We start from the raw sequence: 19,737 nt of genomic DNA on the forward strand, positions 1-19,737 counted from the left end.
AGGGAAGCTTTGGGCTAGATATATAAAGCAGAGAGAGTCTTTTTCTACCATTCCCTCAGTGAAATCTGCTGGTGGTGAAATTTTTACCTCGGCCATTGATATTGATAATGCTTTTAAAGAGTTCTATCTTGATCTCTATAGTTCCACGTCTTTGTCTACTGATGAAGATATTAGAAATTTTGTGGAACCATTAGAACTCCCTAAATTGACGACGGAACAAACATTTTTTCTTGATTCTGAGATAACCTTGGAGGAGCTTGACGAGGTAATTAAGTCCTTACCTACTGGCAAGGCTCCAGGGCCAGATAGTTTTGCCGCTGAATTTTTTAGATCTTATGCTACAGAATTGGCTCCACTTTTGTTAGAAGTTTATACGGAATCATTAAAGAATGGAAAGCTTCCTCCAACCATGACACAAGCCCGGATCAGTCTGTTTCTTAAAAGGACAAAGATCCAAGCGAGTGTCAAAGTTACCGTCCAATTTCCTTGATCCAGCTAGATGTAAACATTTTGTAAAACATTTTGGCTAACCGATTAAGTAAAGTTATGTCATCTCTTATACATATAGATCAGGTGGGGTTTATTCGGGGCCGTAGCTCTTCTGATAACTTTAGGCGTTTCATCAATATCATGTGGTCACTGGAGAATGATCAGTCTCCGGTTGCTGCCATCTCACTTGACGCAGAAAAGGCATTTGATATGGTAGAATGGGATTATCTTTTTAAGATTTTGGTAATGTATGGGTTCAGGAGTACATTTATTGGTTGGATTAAGTTACTTTTTAGACACCCAGTAGCAGCGGTACAAACAAATGGATTAGTTTCAGATTATTTTACTCTAAATAGGGGCACCCAGCAGGGTTGCCCTCTTTCCCCATTATTGTTCTGTCTTGCCCTGGAACCATTAGCAGCCGCGATAAGAAAGGAGGATGATTTTCCAGGGGTGACGGCAGGAGGCGTGGCGCATAAGTTTCTGCTTTACGCAGATTATATTTTATTATTTGTCTCCAACCCCACTAGATCTATGCCTTGCCCCCACAGAATTATTAATTATTTTTCTAAGTTCTCAGGATACAAAGTCAATTCGTCTAAAGGGGGGTTACTACACTCGGTGATCTATATGAGAGTGGAGTGTTGAGATCGTTTGAAAATTTGGTTCAACATTTTGGGATCCCCAGATCTCAGTTTTATAGGTATTTATAAATGCGCCACCTGCTTTGTACTTTTTTTGTGCTAATTCAGAGTCTGGGGATGGAGCTTTCAAGAGAGTATGGGAGAAAGACTTCAACTTGGTATTGGAGGAGGGAGTGTGGGCTAGGATTTTTAAAAACATTAAGTCTGCATCTAGGATGCGTCTTTTGCAATTCAAAATTTTGCATAGATTTTATTGGACCCCCTCTAGATTGTATAGGCTTGGTCTTAAAGACACACCCACCTGCTGGCGATGCCAATCGGAGGATGGAGACATGGTCCATGTTTTTTGGTGGTGTGCTGAGATCCAGAAATTCTGGTTGAAATTTCAGAATTTTTTGTCTGACGTGGTAGGCACTCGGGTTTCATTTTGCCCCAGACTTTGTGTTCTTGGCAATGGGGCGGTCATTGATGTGGGGGATAATCATATAGAGAATTGGGTTCTGACCTGTGTGATGATCGCCAGCCAGGTTATTTTGAGGGGTTGGAGGTCAGCTGGTGTGCCCCCATATCCGGAGTGGTGCACAGAGGTGGGGAGGGTGGCGGCTTATGAGGAGGTGTCATCGGGAAGATGGGGTGGGGGGGGGGGGGGGGTTGAGTTTAAATGTTGATTTTATATATATATATATGTTTTGCATTTCCTTGTTATTGTATGATTTAATAAAAAATATAATAGGTATAGGTGTTACGAAATGTAAAGGCGGCGGGATGCCAGAAGAATCGTCACTGGTGCAAGGGAAGCAGAAGTTTATATATCCTTGGGATATGATTGGCAGGCTTTGATGTACAAGCTCCTCCTGAACTTACATTTGGAACTTCATTTGTATGTGAATGCTTCAAAGTTTAACTGTATCTATTCCTTCCACCAGCCTGTGACTGTGACCCCGATGGCTCTCTGAATGGTGGCATTTGTGATGGACATGATGACCCCTCTCTGGGCATGATTGCTGGGCAGTGCCGCTGTAAAGGCAATGTCGAAGGCCCGCGATGTGATAAATGCAAGCCTGGATTCTTTGGACTCAGTGCTGGTGACCCTCGTGGCTGCCAACGTGAGTATAGGCCATTAATCTGCAAGGTTGTAGGTTCAATTCCCAGTAGGGGAAATCTATGGGCTACAACAGTGGTTCTTGCTTGGTATTGCAGCAGGATCCAGCAAAAGTAGTTTTTAGCTAACTGACAAAAAATTACTTTAAGCTAGACAATTTGATATTTCACTGGCCCATTGTTTAAAGTCTTTTCTAGTCAAGGTCAGAATGGAAATTAAACTACATGTGCACTAGAACGAGATCTTTTTGTGGAACATTTTTGTAGTACATTTTTACACTTGATACTTAATCATTCTCCCTTTCTCTCACTGGTTTGCATTAGCGTGTAAATGTGACCCTAGGGGTACGGTGTCTGGTGGCCCCCAATGTGACCCTGTTAGTGGAGACTGCTTCTGTAAACGTCTGGTTACCGGAAACAGTTGCAACCAATGTATGGTAAGTACAGCAGTGACACGTACTGTATATCTACACTACAACAAATAAAGTCTGCTTACAACTCTGATTAAATATGTGTGCTCTTCATTGTATATTATTATAAGAGGATTTTATCATCTGTGTCATTCACCAATCAGCACTGCACACTTTTAATAGTGCCATCTCTTCTCTGTTGGGCAGTAACATCAAAGAGTAATGTTTGCTCTACAGTAGAACTTAGTGTCTGCATTTAGCCCAAGGGATTAAGGCCTCTACAGATGGTGTAGGTTTACGAATGGCTTAAAATGGAATGAAAGTGAAGAGCTGTATCCAGAAATTAGCCAGGCAATAAATGCCTTTAGCATTAGAGTAACGTAATTTTAGAATGTTAGTCTTTTCATTTCACGAACAAAAATGTACCAAAGTGTACCATGGTAATTTTATGATATTATTTTATGTGTCTCATAAATATGGTACTGTATATGAATATGGTTATTATTCAGTACCATGGTATTCCCACCTGATACCATCACTGTAACATGGTACTGTCATTGTAAGTGTTGTGAGCTTTTACATCAGTCTTTTCTCAGGGCAGTTAATATTCTGCACTAATGCTGCACTATGTAACTTTGTGCTCTCTAGCAACATCTGTGGTTAAAACTTAAAATTGCAAGAAAGAAGGACACTTTATGTCAGTCATGTTCTGGCACTGCTCTTCTGGCGAATGACTCTCATGATTTGAGCTTACCTGGACATCTCTTGTGTGTGATCATGACTGGGAGATATTCAGAGCTGGAATCATAACGTGCTATTTTCATGTTGATATTATGTTATACAAATAAACATTTAAAATTGAAATATTACTTGCTTTGATGAAGATAAACAACACTCTTATTCACATATTTGAATGAATGAATTTTACACTTATAGCGCTTTTCTGACACTACACTCATAGCGCTTTTACAAAGAGCTTTTACAAAATCACCTCAATCACTACCAGTATATTTTAATATGATTTTTCAAGTGTTTTACAGTATGTATTATTTATGTTTGTATTGTACTACACTTATCAGTTTAAGAGGTGAAACTCGTGATACGGCTTGTACGAGTTCAATGGAAGATTTTATTATTTTTATATTATATTGTACTGTAATACTACAATAGCATGTCTATACAATGCACACAACCATAAACTAAAACATAAAACAAGGATTCAGTAATGATGGGGATAAAATATACTTTATTAAACATGAAAATAATATGCTTAAATATGCAATATAACAATTACAAGAAGCCAATTTCAGAAGTCATGAATATTAGTAAACATGTAACTTCCCCCGACAACGTAGATACATCGCAATTGGTTAACACACGAGTAATGTTCGATTCATACAAGTATTACAAGCAATATAAGCTTCAACAACCTTACCAGACAACATATCCAAGCATTATAGCAGGTTAACAACGTTGCCAAACATATAACAGATAAACATCCATCTAGACTGCAATGATGCTGTCCTGAAATGTGTGAGTGTGACTGAACTGAACAGCGTTGTTAGTTTCTCCAGCCGGAACATGAGACAACCGGCACTTCTTTCCTGTGTTTACGGACATGATGTAATGATGCAAGGATGAACCTCTTAAGCCAGAGAATTCACACAGAATTCAGCCCAACGGCTCAAAATACAAATAATTTTTATAGGCTTACCGTACTGAATCGGGGTAAGATAAGGACATTATTTTGAACTTTAATTGTTTATGTACTCAATCAATAATGACAATTTGTTTATTTTTAACCAAAAAATCTTATGTAGTGCAGCCTCAAATGGCACATTATTCGTGTTTAAATATCACATTTGCTTGTGTTTTTAAATGCTTCCCACAGCCTGAGCACTGGGCCTTGAGTCATGACACCAGTGGCTGCAGAGGGTGTGACTGTGATGTGGGTGGAGCAACAGACAACCAGTAAGTACTGAGAAATTTTGTGTTGGTTTTAGGCTTTTTTTATTTACAGTGAAAACACAAAACATTTAATTTAACTAATTCGCTAACTATCTTCAGATGCTCAATGGAAACTGGGCAGTGTCGCTGTCGAAGTCACATGATTGGTCGCCAGTGTAATCAGGTGGAGTCCGGGTATTTCTTCATGGCGTTAGACCACTACCTCTATGAGGCTGAAAATGCCAAACTGGGTCAAGTAAGTAAGAAAATCATTAAAACAAAAATTGTCAAAATACAAATTGTGCCTATAATAGTTATTTTGTTTTTAAAGAGATAGTTCACCTTCTGCTTCATTTACTCACCCTTATGTTGTTTCTAACCCATATGAAATTCCTTCGTCTGTGGAACACAAAAGGAGATGTTAGGCAGAATGTTGGTCTGCTAGATTCAGTCACAGCAGAATGTTAGCCTCAGTCACCATTCAATTTTACTGAAATCGAAAACAAGATGCAATGAAAGTAAATGGTGACTAAGGCAAAAATTCTGCCTAGCATCTCCTTTTGTGTTCCACAGAAGAAATTCATGCAGGTTTTGAACAACATGAGGATGAGTAAATGATGATAGGGTTTATATATTTGGGTTTATATATTTGGGTGCACTGTCCCTTTAAAAGGACAGTTTACCCAAAAATGAAAATTCTCTCATAGTTTACTCACCCTTATGTCATCTAAGATGTGTATGACTTTCTTTCTTCTGATGAACACAAACAAAGATTTTTAGAAGAATATTTCAGTTTGTAGGTCCATACAATGCAAGTGAATAGTGACCAGACCTTTCAAGCTCCAAATGGCACATAAAGGCAATATAAAAGTAATCCATATGACTCAAGTGATTGAATCAGAAGCTATATGAAAGGTGTTAATTCAGATAATTCAGAAGCGATATTATTGGTGTGGGTGAGAAATAGACCAACATTTAAATCCTTTATTTACTATAAATCTCCACTTTCACTTCAATATTGATCTGTTTCTCACCCAAAGTGATTGCTTAACTTCAGAATACATATATTAAACCACTGAAGTCATTTTATTTTATATATGAAGGATTTCTTTTATGCTGTCTTTATGTGATTTTTGGAGCTTCAATGTTCTGGCCACCATTCACTTGCATTAAAAGGATGCTAATTTTTATTCTTCTAAAAATCTTCATTTGTGTTCAGCAGAAGAAAAAACATCATACACATCTGGGATGGCATGAGGGTGAGTAAATTATGAGAGAATTTTCATTTTTGGGTGAACTATCCTTTAAACTTAACCAATTTACTCTTTTACTTAGCTACAGAGCAAATTTTTTGAATCAGACATCAAAAGTGTATGCTAAGTGCCAAAATGATAGAAATACAAATGTCAAAATATCTTTACACTTGTCTGTTTTATAGGGATCCACTTTTGAGGAGAGAGAGTACCAGCCTAGCCGTCCGACCTCATGGACAGGCACTGGTTTTGCACGGGTTCCTGAAAGGGGTACGCTGGAATTCGCCATTAACAACATCCCATATTCTATGGAATATGATGTCCTCATTCGCTATGAGCTTCAGGTAAATAGTGCTCCATAACACTATGTGCATCCCCATTTTATGTGTGTAGGAACATGTGTCTATGTGCTTTTTAAAGATGCCACGGGACTGGGAGGAGGTGCGTGTAATTGTGGTTAGACCTGGCCCCATACCTACCAGCAGTCCATGTGGAAACACCATCCCTGCCGATGACCTGCTAACCATATCACTGCCCTCAGGTGCCAGGTATGTGAAACACAAAACTGCTCTTGTAAAACCAAACCAACCTTGAAGTGTTTTTCGTTACTTTTATCTGTGATGTCTAAGAATCTGCTCATTAAGTCAGTCTGTTTTCTAGTTTTGACTACTTTATGAAGGCTTAGACTGTTTCTGATGCTCTACTGCAGGTTTGTGGTTCTGCCTCAGCCGGTGTGTTTGGAGAAAGGAGTGAGTTACAAACTGCGTTTGGAGTTCGTCCGTTATGCTGACAAAAACAGCATCCTTAGCTCTACTAATGCCTATGCACTCCTTGACTCTGTAAGTAGTAAATCTCAGATTTTATTTAACTCATGTGGTGACATATAAATGAACAGGTTTTATTTAAGTCAAAAGGATTATTTAACATAACTAAATAAATCTGAATACATTAGGTTACCCCACTGAAAGATTTTCTTAAGGGTTAGATCAAGTAGAAATTGTGCAACAATTGCACGTTTACGGTGTAGGAATAAATTGTCACATTAAATTTTTCCCAATTTCTTCTCTAACATTAACTTTGTTCTCTTTTTCGATATATTCTTCCCATCTCTTTACTTCTCCAGATTGCGCTACTCCCTCGCTACTCATCTCTAGAGATGTTTATCGCGGGTGACCCCGCCTCCGTTGCACGAAAACAGAGCTACGAGCGTTATCGCTGCCACGAGACTGCCAAGAGCGTTTCCCGCCCTCAGATGAGTGAAGTGTGTGCCAAACTTATCACCAGCATGTCTGCCCTCATTTACAACGGTGCACTGCGTGAGTGTCGACAGAGTGTGTAGGGTGATGGATTTGAGAACGATATACTTGGGGAATACTATTGTTTGTTTGTTTGTTTTTTTGTCCATGTTGTTATATTAAGATTACATTTCTCCCGCAGCTTGCGAGTGTGATTCTCAGGGGTCGTTAAGCTCTGAATGTGATGCTCGTGGAGGTCAGTGTCGCTGTAGACCCAACATATCAGGCCGTCGTTGTGATAAATGTGCCCCAGGGGCTTACGGCTTTGGACCTTCAGGATGCAAACGTAAGAGTCATATTTAAAAATAATTTTTTCCTGCTCTGGTACATCAATAACATTTTCTTATGTTCTTTTTTATTTGTTTGTTTGTTCGTTCCTTTCTTTCTTTCTTGATTTCTTTCTCTCTTTCTCTCTGTTTCTGTCTGTAGTTTGTGAATGTAGTCTGGAAGGCTCTCAGAGCCGGTTCTGTGATCAGTACACAGGACAGTGTCCGTGTCGGCTTGGTGCCTTTGGTCAGCGCTGTGATGGCTGTCAAGCTGGGCACTGGGGTTTCCCGAACTGCAAGTCGTGCCAGTGTAATGGGCATGCTGAAGAGTGCCACCAGAGAACTGGAGCCTGTCTCAACTGCAGAGGCAACACAGAAGGGGATAAGTGTGAAAGGTAAGAGCAAAATAGCAGACATTTTCACTTTGTTTTTTACTTCTGTACTCTCAGGGGATCACTAAACAATGTTTAAGGGGAGCAGAAGTAAGGCCACAAAATGAATGAATGTTTTGGGTGTTACTTCAGTTATGGACATTTGTTGTCCTGTTCGAAAATATAAAAGCTTTTTAATTTATAGCTTTTTATATATGCTAAATATACACAATTAAATAATATTTCACATGTACTGCATTATTTGAAAAAATTACAACTTCAGTGGAAATGACACAAAATAATAAAGTATTCTGTTCACAAGTTTTCTTTGTTTTCATCACACATCTTGTCATATATTTCATCTCAAGTATGGTCTTCACTGGTAAATAAGAACACTAATTTACGATGAAACTTTATTACACTGATAATCCTAATAAGCTGACTTTAATTTAATTGAATTAAGTAATTGTGTCTCCAAAACTTGTGCAATTAATTCACTGAACTTGGTGATCATATAGAATGAACTTAACTATTTTAAGTTAAGGTTACTAGATGCAAGTAGACTTAACTCAAATTTGCTGTTTAAATGTTGTAGTTTCTACATAATAATTTTAATTTAATGGACTCAAATTTAGCTAATACAATAACACAGCTTAAATATTGGAGATTAAAACTTTTTCTAGGTCAAGCATTAAATAAAGTTATTTCTCCACAGATATGCATACAAACCTGTTCCTTAGTTGCACATGCACAAGGAGAACTAAGATAATGTTAACAATTTGTACAATAGTTTGAGTTATTAACACTTTAAAAAATTAAAAAAAAAATAAGTTCAAGAAACAAAGATATTTCAGTTGAGCCCAGAACTTGACACTTCAAGGAATGTTTCATTAAGTTTTTCCAGTGTAGTGGGAAATGTGTTGGTTGTGGTGGAAATGACGCAACAACTGAGGAACAATCATAATAATGTAAATAATTTTGCACAATAAATATTAAAATGGTTTATGTTTATTTTACTGTAAGTTTATATTATAATAAAACATATAAATACAAAAACAAATATATATATATATATATTTTTGTGATGGATTTTCATATTTAAAGATTGAAGGTCTGGGTTAAGGGTAAAGCAATGAAATGTATATGTACAGTAAAATAAATTTGAAAAGAATAAAATGATGAAGGCCTGGTAAAAGGTTTCCAAGACAATTTTAGTGTGACCTTCATATATAATAATAATAATAATAATAATAATAATAATAATAAAATCTGTTAGTTTCAATAAAAATCAAACCCAGAAACAGCAATGTTGGCTCATCCAATGATGTGAGTTTAGTGCAGGACTATTTGTTTTGACCAAAAGAAGACGGGGAGTTTTCTGAGAATTTCTGGTAACATTTGGAAACGTTAATCGCACAGAAATGACACACTTCAACTTTAAATTCGATTTTCTATTTATACTATTTTGAATACAGAAGCATTTATGTCAATACTTGCTCTTTATCACATCACATATTGCCATATGCACTGCATTAACTACTGCCTCTCATCTATTCAGAATGCACCTGCAACTTCTTGGGCACAGAGCGCAGTCAGTGTCTATCTCGAAATGAGTGTGTGTGCCATCGTGCCACCGGAGAGTGTCAATGTCTGCCCAATGTTATTGGACAAACCTGTGACCACTGTGCCCCCAGCTACTGGAACCTGGCCAGTGGTTTGGGCTGTGAACCCTGTGGCTGTGACCCTAACACATTTAGTCTTATTTATTTACTTATCTTTTTTTAATTATTATTTATTTCTTTTATCTTCTTTCTTGTAACTTAGGCAACACTTGGCATCTTTTTGTAAATAGTTCATATGATTTGTGATCTATATGCTTTATTGTCTCAAAATACAATAAAATTATTGATCACAAAAAATCAAATCTAACCCTGGGACATAAACATTCCGTGGCTGAAAAAACACCCTCTTAAAAATAAGCCTGTTAGATGCAGAGTGAAAAGGCTTGACTGAGTGTTTATACTCATGCTCTATGCGAGCTAATGTAATAAATACCTCCTGTCATAGGTGTGCTAATGGTTACTATGGGAACCCAGTGCTTGGTTTAGGGACTCAGTGTCGGCCCTGCCCCTGTCCTGAGGGCCCAAACAGCGGACGCCTCCATGCCGCCTCCTGTTACCAAGACAACCGCAGCCAACAGGTGGTCTGCAGCTGCAACCAGGGTTACACAGGTATTTTTACCCCAGTACTCTCTCTCCCTCCTCAGACAAATGGAATAAAGTGGATAAAGATGAGGTTTGGGTCATGCACAGTTGCATTTCATGCATACATGCACAGCAGGGGTTGAGATGGAAAAAACAAGAGAATGTGTTTCCTGTATGACATCCCAGAATGAGTGCTTGGTTGGTATTTACTGTATATCTTAGGGATAATGTACAATCAGTCAGTCGTTATTGCAAAATAAACCCCTGACGGGGTGATCGGGACTTGTCTTGATCAAACCCTGAAGGGGTTTAATTTGCAAAAATTACTTGCTGACTTGATCCTGTTTATTACTTGGCTACGTACCAAGTAAATAAATACATGGACATTAAATATAGATTTGATTTGTCTATTAGAACGTTAACGTTAAATTGTCCATTATAGTCCATCACAACATAGAAAACAATTTAATTTATATATTATTGTCAACCTGCAATCCAAGTTACATATGCAGTATAGCTACAATGTAGCATGTCTTTCTTTAAAGGTTTTATGCCCACCATATTAAAACTAAAACTTAAGTCCTCAAGGCCATTTTTACTACAGTCTGTAAACATTTTGTGTCGCAAAAAGGTGGCAGATAAATATTTGAACTTGAGTTTGTGTGAAAAGAGAGAGATCCCAGAGTGATACATAAAACATGAAAGTAGCACATGTATGTTGAAAATATACAGTTTAGTGGCCGTTATACCAAAATATTTACTTGCCTATTGCCGCAATTGACCAATCAGAATCAAGTATTCCGTGAGCTGTATAATAATGCCATTTAACACCCTGAGATAGGATGCAGAAAATGTCATAATCAGAGATAAAGACCACTCTAACTCTGATGAGACAGGCAGTGGTCATGTGTGTGTTATTTCCTGCCCCCCTCAACTGGACCAACGAATTGTAAAGCGCTCTGGAGGGGCAGTTCTCAAGTGTGAGTAACCATGGAGACCCACCCCATCTCTGCTGCCCAAACTCCAACCCCTTCTCAACGCATGGTCTGTGCACTTTATACTTCACCCTACATGTAAATTTTTAGAACCCTGTGAAACTGTAGCAAGAGCAGTTTTAACCAGCTCAGCGCAATAGAATCATACTGTATGTGAATTGAGTTCCTGTGCCAGTGTTTGCACCAGAAAAGAAGACATCTGCATCTATGAAGAATTTGGTTGCAAAGAAATTTGAACAAAGCAACAGAGTGGAACATAAATGGCAGACGTAGATAAATCAGAACTTCTAGCCCTTATTATCCAGGAGCTAAATTGTAGCTGAAGTATTAATATAAGCTAACTGAACTTCAAACAGTTTCTTTAGATCATGGAAGGGGAAGTCCAAAAGCTTTCATTTTCACTCTGATGCTTTGTACCTCATCACTCTTCTGGAGATTACTACGATTCCCCTTTAAGTTCTTGTGCACTCAGGCAGCAGAGCATATCCTGATTTGGCATTAATAGTGAAGTGTGTCATTTTTGCGAGGTTCATATAGTTTCTTCTATTCCAGCCTAATATAAGGATACATGTATTTGTAAGCCATTCCTAGGTTGATTTCCCTGAAAAGTGTAAACATTGTGGCATTACAGTGCTATCAAAACATTGAAAGGAATTGTAAATCAGTGCAGTAAAGTAACCGGGAAGAAGTAGACAAGCCTGGCTCAGTTATACCAAAGGCAGGTGTTGTGTAAAGCCCAGTGCATAGTGTCGGATGATACCCACCCAGTGTACCATGAGTTTCAAACCCTCCCATCTGGCATCCGTTTTAGAATACCCATCATTAGAACGAATCAGTTCAGACATTCTTTTATCTATGATTCATTTTAAATTCTGGGAGGAATTTAATGTTTGTCTAACCAATGGCAGTCGGATGGGGGGGGACTTTGAGTACCAAGAAGTACAACTAAACTCCTTCTTTCTCCATTAACCAGGTTCACGTTGTGAGGATTGTGCTCCTGGTTACTACGGTGACCCCTCAAGACCCGGTGGCCGGTGCCAGCCTTGTCATTGCAGTAACAACATCGACCTATCAGATCCTGACGCATGTGACAAGCATACTGGCCAGTGCCTCAAGTGTCTGTACAACACTGAAGGACCTGACTGCGGTGTGTGCAAGAGTGGATACTATGGAGATGCTTCCCGCCGCAACTGCCGGAGTAAGTTTATCTGAGTCTTAAAGCTGAAATGTGTCATTTTTTTTTATCACACACTTTCTCTTATCCCATTTTAATATTCAGATACAACTACAAGTAAGCCATCTGTAGGCTGATTTCCCAGAAAAGTGTAAACACTGTGGTTCTGTGGCGCTATCAAAACATTCCTCTGTTTGTTTGAGCATCCCAACCAGCCAGAAACAGCAATGTTGGTTCATCCAATGTTGTGAGTTTAGTGCAGGACTATTTGTTTTGACCAAAAGAAGACGGGGAGTTTTCTGAGAATTTCTGGTAACATTTGGAAACGTTAATTGCACAGAAATGACACACTTCAACTTTAAATTTGATTTTCTATTAATACTATTTTGAATACAGAAGCATTATATCAATACTTGCTCTTTATCACATCACATATTGCCATATGCACTGCATTAACTACTGCCTCTCATCTATTCAGAATGCACCTGCAACTTCTTGGGCACAGAGCGCAGTCAGTGTCTATCTCGAAATGAGTGTGTGTGCCATCGTGCCACCGGACAGTGTCAATGTCTGCCCAATGTTATTGGACAAACCTGTGACCACTGTGCCCCAAACTACTGGAACCTGGCCAGTGGTTTGGGCTGTGAACCCTGTGGCTGTGACCCTAACAATGCCTACACGTCCTCCTGCAATGAGGTACCTTGTCTCAGTCACACATATAATACACAGTACATAAGGCCAAACAGACTTCCGTATCATTCTTTTAGGTTTTACACCAAGACAGATTGTTCATAAGTAGATTTGGTGTAGTAACAATCTGAAAATTAAGGGAACACATACTTTGCCGAGTAGTCCGACCTGATTTGCTGGTAAGTTGGCACTAGCCGTAGTAGTATTGGTGCTACACCTTGCTTGTTCACTCAGTTTGTTCTCTTACTTGGCTGGTAGTGTTTTATTTTCCCTGTGCTCACCACACAAAGTGAAACTTTTGAAATATACCGGTAATGATTATATCTTAAAAGTGGAGGGGGGTCAAACTTTGACATTTCTTAAAAGGGGAGAAGACATGCAATAATTGCTATACCCCTGAGTAGACTTTAAGGAATATTTCACCCAAAAAAGTGAACTATTTATGCACTTTTCTTCGTTTATTCACCCTTATGTCATTCAAAAACCATATTACTTTCATTTCTCCATGTAAAACAAAAGGTGAATTTTTGAAGAATATTGAAAAATAAATATAATGAAAAATAAATGAGGACTGGGGCTGTTCAACTCTAATTTAACTACAAAGCTCTCCATAAAATATCATAAATGTAGTCCATTTGACTTGTGTATTCATATGATCGTCAGAGGAGGCACGGGAGGCTGAGCCTCGTCAAATATTAAAATATTTAATTAAAATGAACTACAAAAGTGATCAAATTATTAGTTGTTTTAATCAACTTACCTACCAATGTGCATAACTCAGATGCCTTGATTAAAAAGTATGTTCTTTTTTTTTTCATGCATGCTTACCCAGGTGAGTTTTAATCACTGTATGAATCGGTATGAATGCCAGACAAGGCTGATGGCATAAAACCTCCTGTCATTAGTAGACTAACAGATATAAATGCATATTTAAATGATGCAACGTTATCTGCTTGGTCAGTCAGTAAAAGTAAGAGGCTCCCTTTCTGCCTAAAATCTCATTATGTGTTCCATGGAAGAAACATAAGGGTGAGTAAATGATGACAGACTTAAAATTTTGAGGTGAACTATCCCTTTAAGATATGCTCTTTGTAACTTCTTGAACGCATATTCAGTTCACAGGCCAGTGCCAGTGTCGTGCAGGGTTTGGGGGAAAGACCTGTACAGACTGTCAGGAGAACCACTGGGGTGACCCAAGGGTACTTTGCAGAGGTATGCTTTTTCAAAGCACTTTATAGATACTATCTGTTCATATAATGACCTTTAATACTAATTAAGCTAATTTCATGAGCAACAAACATTGATTGTAATGCTACTTTAAAGTAGAACATTAATTCACAATTAATAATAATTCACAAAACAAAATTGATTTGCTTACCTCTCTCTTCGCAGCATGCGACTGCGACCCACGTAGTATTGAGACATCTCAGTGCAACCGTGTGACCGGTCATTGCGTGTGCCAGCAGGGTGTATCGGGCGTCCGCTGTGATCAGTGTGCCCGTGGCTTCTCAGGCACCTTCCCAGATTGCAAGCCATGCCACCAGTGCTTCGGGGACTGGGACCGCATCGTTCAGGATCTGGCAACCAGAACCAAAGCTCTCACAGACCGAGCAAAGGAACTCAAGACGACTGGCTTGACTCGAGCCTTCGAGAGAAAGTTTAAGGAGCTGGAGGACAAGCTGGCACAAGCACAGGAGATTGTTAATGCCCGCAATGCCACTGCTGAGGCAGTGACCATTCTGATGGGCATGATAGAGGATCTCAGGTATAAATTGATCATAGAGAGGTACACTGAGGGTCCAAAATAAAGGGATAGTTCACCCAAAAATCTTTTTTTTTCGTGGAACACAAAAGGAGATGTTGAGCAGAATGTTCGCCTCAGTCACCATTTAGTTTCTTTGCATTTTTTTTTTCATTCAATGAAAGTAAATAGTGACTGAGAATAACGTTTATACTAGCATCTCCTTTTGTGTTCTAAGAAATTAAGAGAGTCATATGGGTTTGGAACAACATGAGGGTGAGTAAATGATGACAGAATTTAAATTTGAGTGAACTATCCCTTTAAATTTTGGTCACACCTGCCAATGGCTGGTGACTTGAGAAAATATATCAGCCATAAATATTTCTTACCAGCCATCAAATTGTAGTATGCATTTTAATAAAAGGTATAGCTGTTTTTTTATTGCATATGTGACACACAGCGCCAGTCATTGTGGAATAATATGCAAGATGAGAACACTTTCTCAGTGAAACAACACCTGTCACAAAAGCGTCGACACATCATCATTTTGTTCCTCAAATTTTGTTGTTTTTCAAGTTTTGGTGGCTTAATGCAAGAAATACTTCACATATGCGTTGAATAAAACCTTTCGGTACAAAACCTTTAGGTAAACTTTTTATGGTAAGTGTTCCAAAAGTTATTAGACGTGTGACAGATGTTTTCTTCACTAGTAGGTTTAATATGAATCACGCACGTCACTTACATCAGCAAGGTTCAGATCAACGTTCTTACAATTCGATTTTAAACCATGTGTTATATTACAGTTCCTTATAAAGTTACTGGCCAAGTATCGAGAAACTCAATGTTATTTACTTGCCATAGCCAATATTTACAAAAATGTGGCGCTTTTAGTGTTAAATTTGGACCCTGGTTACACCACATGAGCAAGCCCAAAATACACAAATCACTGTTGTATACTGAAAAAGGTAGCACTTGAAACCTTAAGCTGTAAGCTGGGCATGGGCATTTTCAACTAATTTTGTAGTCGAATACTCAAACCCACAAAAAAAAAAAAAAAAATTACTTGATTACTCGGTCAGTACCTTGGTCAGTTTATTGAGCCTTTTCCTCCACTTCTTGTTTTTGTCATGCAGAGCTCAGATTGGTGAGACCACAGACACACTGAACCAGCTGGAGGGAGATTTGACTGCTGTGCAGGATAGTAATTATGAGGCCAGTAATGCATTAAGCACCCTGGAGAGAGAGGCAAAAGAGCTCAACCTGAACGCAGATCAACTTAACCGTCAACTTGACATTCTGAAGAACTCTAACTTCTTGGGTAAGTCATTGATGTTGTCTTTCCTAAATATGCATTTATGTATCAAACAAAGAAACACTCAAATATTCTCTATATGTCTCGATATGTATGCACATTTAACAACATGCTTTACTTTACACATTAGATTAGATTACACAATCTACAGTACTTATTTTTAAAACTGCTTTCTTGCAGAGAACAATCCATTGACTGAATTTATAACTTTTTGGTCAAAAGGCAAAGTTAGATTTATTCATAAAGCATTTTAAAAAAAACTTCAAACAAGAAAAAAAACAAAAAAAAATCCTTAAAGGGATAGTTCACCCAAAAATGAAAATTCTCTCATCATTTACTCACCCTCATGCCATTCCAGATGTGTATGACTTTCAGTCTTCTGCTGAACATCTCAGCTCTTTAGGTCTGTGCAAGTGAATAGTGGCCAGAATTTGGAATCTCCAAAAAGCATATAAAAGCAGCATAAAAGTAATCCATAAAACTCCCGTGGTTTAATCCATGACTTCTGAAACAATATCATAGGTGTGGGTGAGAAACAGATCAATATTTAAGTCCTTTTTTACTATAAATCTCCCCCACACTTATAGTATCGCTTCAGAAGATATGGATTTAACCCCTAGAGTCGTATGGATTACTTTTATGCTGACTTTATATGATTTTTGGAGCTTTAAAGTTCTGATCACCATTCATTTACATTATTAGGACCTACAAAGCTGAAATATTCTTTTAAAAATCTTTGTTTGTGTTCTGCAGAAGAAAGAAAGTCATATACATCTGGGATGACATAAGGGTGAGTAAATAATGAGAGAATTTTCATTTTTGGATGAACTATTCCTTTAATAACAGAGAAAAACTTTAAAACATAAATTAAGAAACAAAAACAGATCCAAAGGGGAAACACACATTGTATCTGTCCAGCACACAGTAACTGGACAGTATGCTTTTGCAAAGGCCAAAACGAATAAGCTTTAAGATGGGTTCTAAACATGTTATCTTTGCCAAATCTTACTCTTTAACTGATTTCCTTTCTTGTAGGTGCATATGATAGCATCCGCGCCTCTTACAACAAGTCACATGATGCAGAACACCGTGCCAACAAATCCACCACCGAAATCCACAGCACAGTGAGCAAATCAGCAGACACCCGCAAGAAAACAGAGCGACTGATGGCTGATAAGAGAGACGACTTCAACCGCAAAAATGCAGCAAACAGACGCACACTCACAGACTTGAATGCAAAAGCTCAGATTCTGGACATTAAGAAAGTCAATGAAAAGGTGAAGCAGCTGTTTGAGATCGATTAAACAGGAAAGTCCACTCATTTTATATACACTGTTATATGAATTTGATATGAATATCGATGATTTTTTTCTTTTCAACATAAAGATTTTAGATTCAAATTAATATACTGTGTATATATATATATAAGGAAAAATATATATTTTAGGTGCGGTAAATGTTTTTTCACCATTCACCACTTTTTACAGTTTACTTAAAGGAATAATTTACCCAAAAATTCAAATTATCTCATAATTTACTCACCCTCATGCCATCCCAGATGTGTATGACTTTCTTTCTTCTGCAGAACACAAACAAAGATTTTAGAAGAATATTTCAGCTCTGTAGGTTCACACAATGTAAATGAATGGTGACCAAAACTTTTAAGCTTCAAAAAACACATAGAGGCAGCATAAAAGTAATTCACATGACTCCAGTTGTTTAATCCATGTCTTGTGAAGCTATCTAATCGTTTTGGGTGAGAACAGACCAAACTGTTACTCCTTTTACACTGTACATCTTGGCATTGCAGTCTCTAGGCATGATGATGATTTCAAGCTCGATTATTCGAGCTTGAAATATATATCACCGAGGAGACTGCTGATGTCAAGATTTATTGTGAAAAAGGAGTTACACTGTGGTCTGTTCTCACCCAAAACTGATTGGATCGCTTCAGAAGACATGGATTAAACATCTGGAGTTGTATGGATTACCTTTATGCTGCCTTTATGTTTTTTCTGGAGCTTGAAATTGACTTACATTGTATGGCAGTCAAGCAGAAATCATATCTCCATTCAGATATATTTGTCTACGTTCCGTGGAAGAAAGAAAGTCATACAAGTTTCAGATGACATAAAGGTGTGTAAATGAATTTCACTTTGGGTGAACTATCACTTTAAATACCCTTGCTTGCGTTCGACAAATTCAGTTTTAATGCACAAATATTCCATGTAGTCTCTCAATTAATATGAGGCAATAAAAGCTGCATGCATAATAATTATAAAAGAATTTGAAAAAAAAAAATAATGATATTTGAGTTTAGTATGTAGTAAATAAAGTATGCAGTATGCAGTTTAGCATGTCACACTGCAAGAAGTTTACCAAACGTATATCTGCTTCAAGGGCTCTTGTTCAATATTTTCCCAGGTTTGTGGAGCACCAGGTGATGCTCCTTGTGGGGAGAGCCCTTGTGGTGGTGCTGGTTGTCGTGACGATGAGGGCAAACACCACTGTGGGGGCTTGAATTGCAATGGAGCCGTAGCAGTGGCCAATAATGCCCTGGATAGATCCAAGCATGCAGAGAAGGAGCTGAATAAAGCTATGGGAATGTTGGAAGATCTCTTTAAGCAGGTAGAGACACATGTCCAATGTTGTCAAGACACACTTTTTACATAATCTGACCAGTAATCACCACAAAAAAAGAATTTTTTCAGTGCTGTTTATTACTTTTTTGTCCTTTCTCAGCATCTTATGTTTTCCTGATTGCTTATTAAGGTGGCAGATGCTAAAACCAAAGCTCAGGAAGCTAAGGATAAAGCCCAGGCAGCAGTGGAGAAGGCTAGTGATACCAAGAACAAGGTTGATCATTTTAACAATGACCTAAGGGACCTCGTCAAACAAGTTCGAGAATTCCTCATGCGTGAGTAATGGTTAATGCAAACTAAATATATATTATACATAAATATATGCTATGCCTGAAGGCTATTTATCATTTACACTTTGGGCACTATCATGTTGAATTTGGCAGAGGAGGGGGCAGATCCTGACAGCATTGAGACAGTTGCCAATCGGGTTCTGGAACTGTCTATCCCCGCTTCTCCCAAGCAGATTCGACACCTTGCGGATGAGATTAAAGACCGCGTCAAGAGTCTGTCCAATGTGGATGCCATTCTGGAGCAGACCCAGAATGATGTCCGCAAAGCAGAACAGCTGCTGCTGGATGCCAAGAAAGCCAGGTTTGTGTATGTGTGTGTATACTGTGCATTAAAGGATTTTGTGTCTTCTAAGAACATAAATCTGTAAACACTTTACAATAAGGTTCCATTGGTTAACATTACTTAATGTATTAGGTTTCATAAACAATTGAAAATATATTGTTTACAGAATTTATTAATCTTTGTTAATGTTAGTTAATAAAAATAACAATTTTCATTGTTACTTCATTTTAGTTTATTGTGCATTAACTAATGTTCACAAATACAACTTTTTATTTTAAAAATGTATTAGTATATGTTGAAATTAACATTGACTAAGATTAATAAATGCTTAATAAGTATTGTTCATTGTTATTTCATGTTAACTAATGTTGTTAACTAATGTAAACAAATGGAAACTTGTAAAGTGTTACCCATAAATCAAATCACTTTATTGTCACACCACAAGTGTAACAATGATTTTTGCTCTGCAAAGCATGCTGAACTCAACAGAAAATATGTTGAAAATGCACTATAAGTCTATTTATCAATGCAAACCTTTGTAATATTGGTTTCTATCAAGCAACATAAAATAATGAAGCAAACTACTCACCTATAGCTTGAAAAAAGTTGACTGTCGTCCTTGATGCAAGT

The 19,737-nt window shown here is 37.8% G+C and overlaps 1 protein-coding gene across 1 annotated transcript in view; it reads left to right on the top strand.

Moving 5' to 3' along the window:
• lamb2 (laminin, beta 2 (laminin S)) overlaps nt 1-19,737 on the top strand; it is a 70,943-nt gene that overhangs the window by 47,582 nt on the left and 3,624 nt on the right. Inside the window, exons 11-30 of the mRNA XM_051661357.1 lie at nt 2,060-2,239; nt 2,559-2,671; nt 4,536-4,615; nt 4,712-4,847; nt 6,030-6,188; nt 6,265-6,392; nt 6,554-6,683; nt 6,968-7,160; nt 7,282-7,425; nt 7,569-7,800; nt 9,844-10,007; nt 11,949-12,173; nt 12,628-12,845; nt 13,955-14,051; nt 14,232-14,604; nt 15,714-15,898; nt 16,928-17,169; nt 18,317-18,520; nt 18,665-18,809; nt 18,918-19,125. Coding sequence (XP_051517317.1) covers nt 2,060-2,239; nt 2,559-2,671; nt 4,536-4,615; nt 4,712-4,847; nt 6,030-6,188; nt 6,265-6,392; nt 6,554-6,683; nt 6,968-7,160; nt 7,282-7,425; nt 7,569-7,800; nt 9,844-10,007; nt 11,949-12,173; nt 12,628-12,845; nt 13,955-14,051; nt 14,232-14,604; nt 15,714-15,898; nt 16,928-17,169; nt 18,317-18,520; nt 18,665-18,809; nt 18,918-19,125 — 3,556 coding nt within the window. The remainder of the gene's footprint in view (nt 1-2,059; nt 2,240-2,558; nt 2,672-4,535; nt 4,616-4,711; nt 4,848-6,029; nt 6,189-6,264; nt 6,393-6,553; nt 6,684-6,967; nt 7,161-7,281; nt 7,426-7,568; nt 7,801-9,843; nt 10,008-11,948; nt 12,174-12,627; nt 12,846-13,954; nt 14,052-14,231; nt 14,605-15,713; nt 15,899-16,927; nt 17,170-18,316; nt 18,521-18,664; nt 18,810-18,917; nt 19,126-19,737) is intronic.

This window comes from Myxocyprinus asiaticus, chromosome 29 (genome assembly GCF_019703515.2).
Source record: "Myxocyprinus asiaticus isolate MX2 ecotype Aquarium Trade chromosome 29, UBuf_Myxa_2, whole genome shotgun sequence".
Lineage (NCBI taxonomy): Eukaryota > Metazoa > Chordata > Actinopteri > Cypriniformes > Catostomidae > Myxocyprinus > Myxocyprinus asiaticus.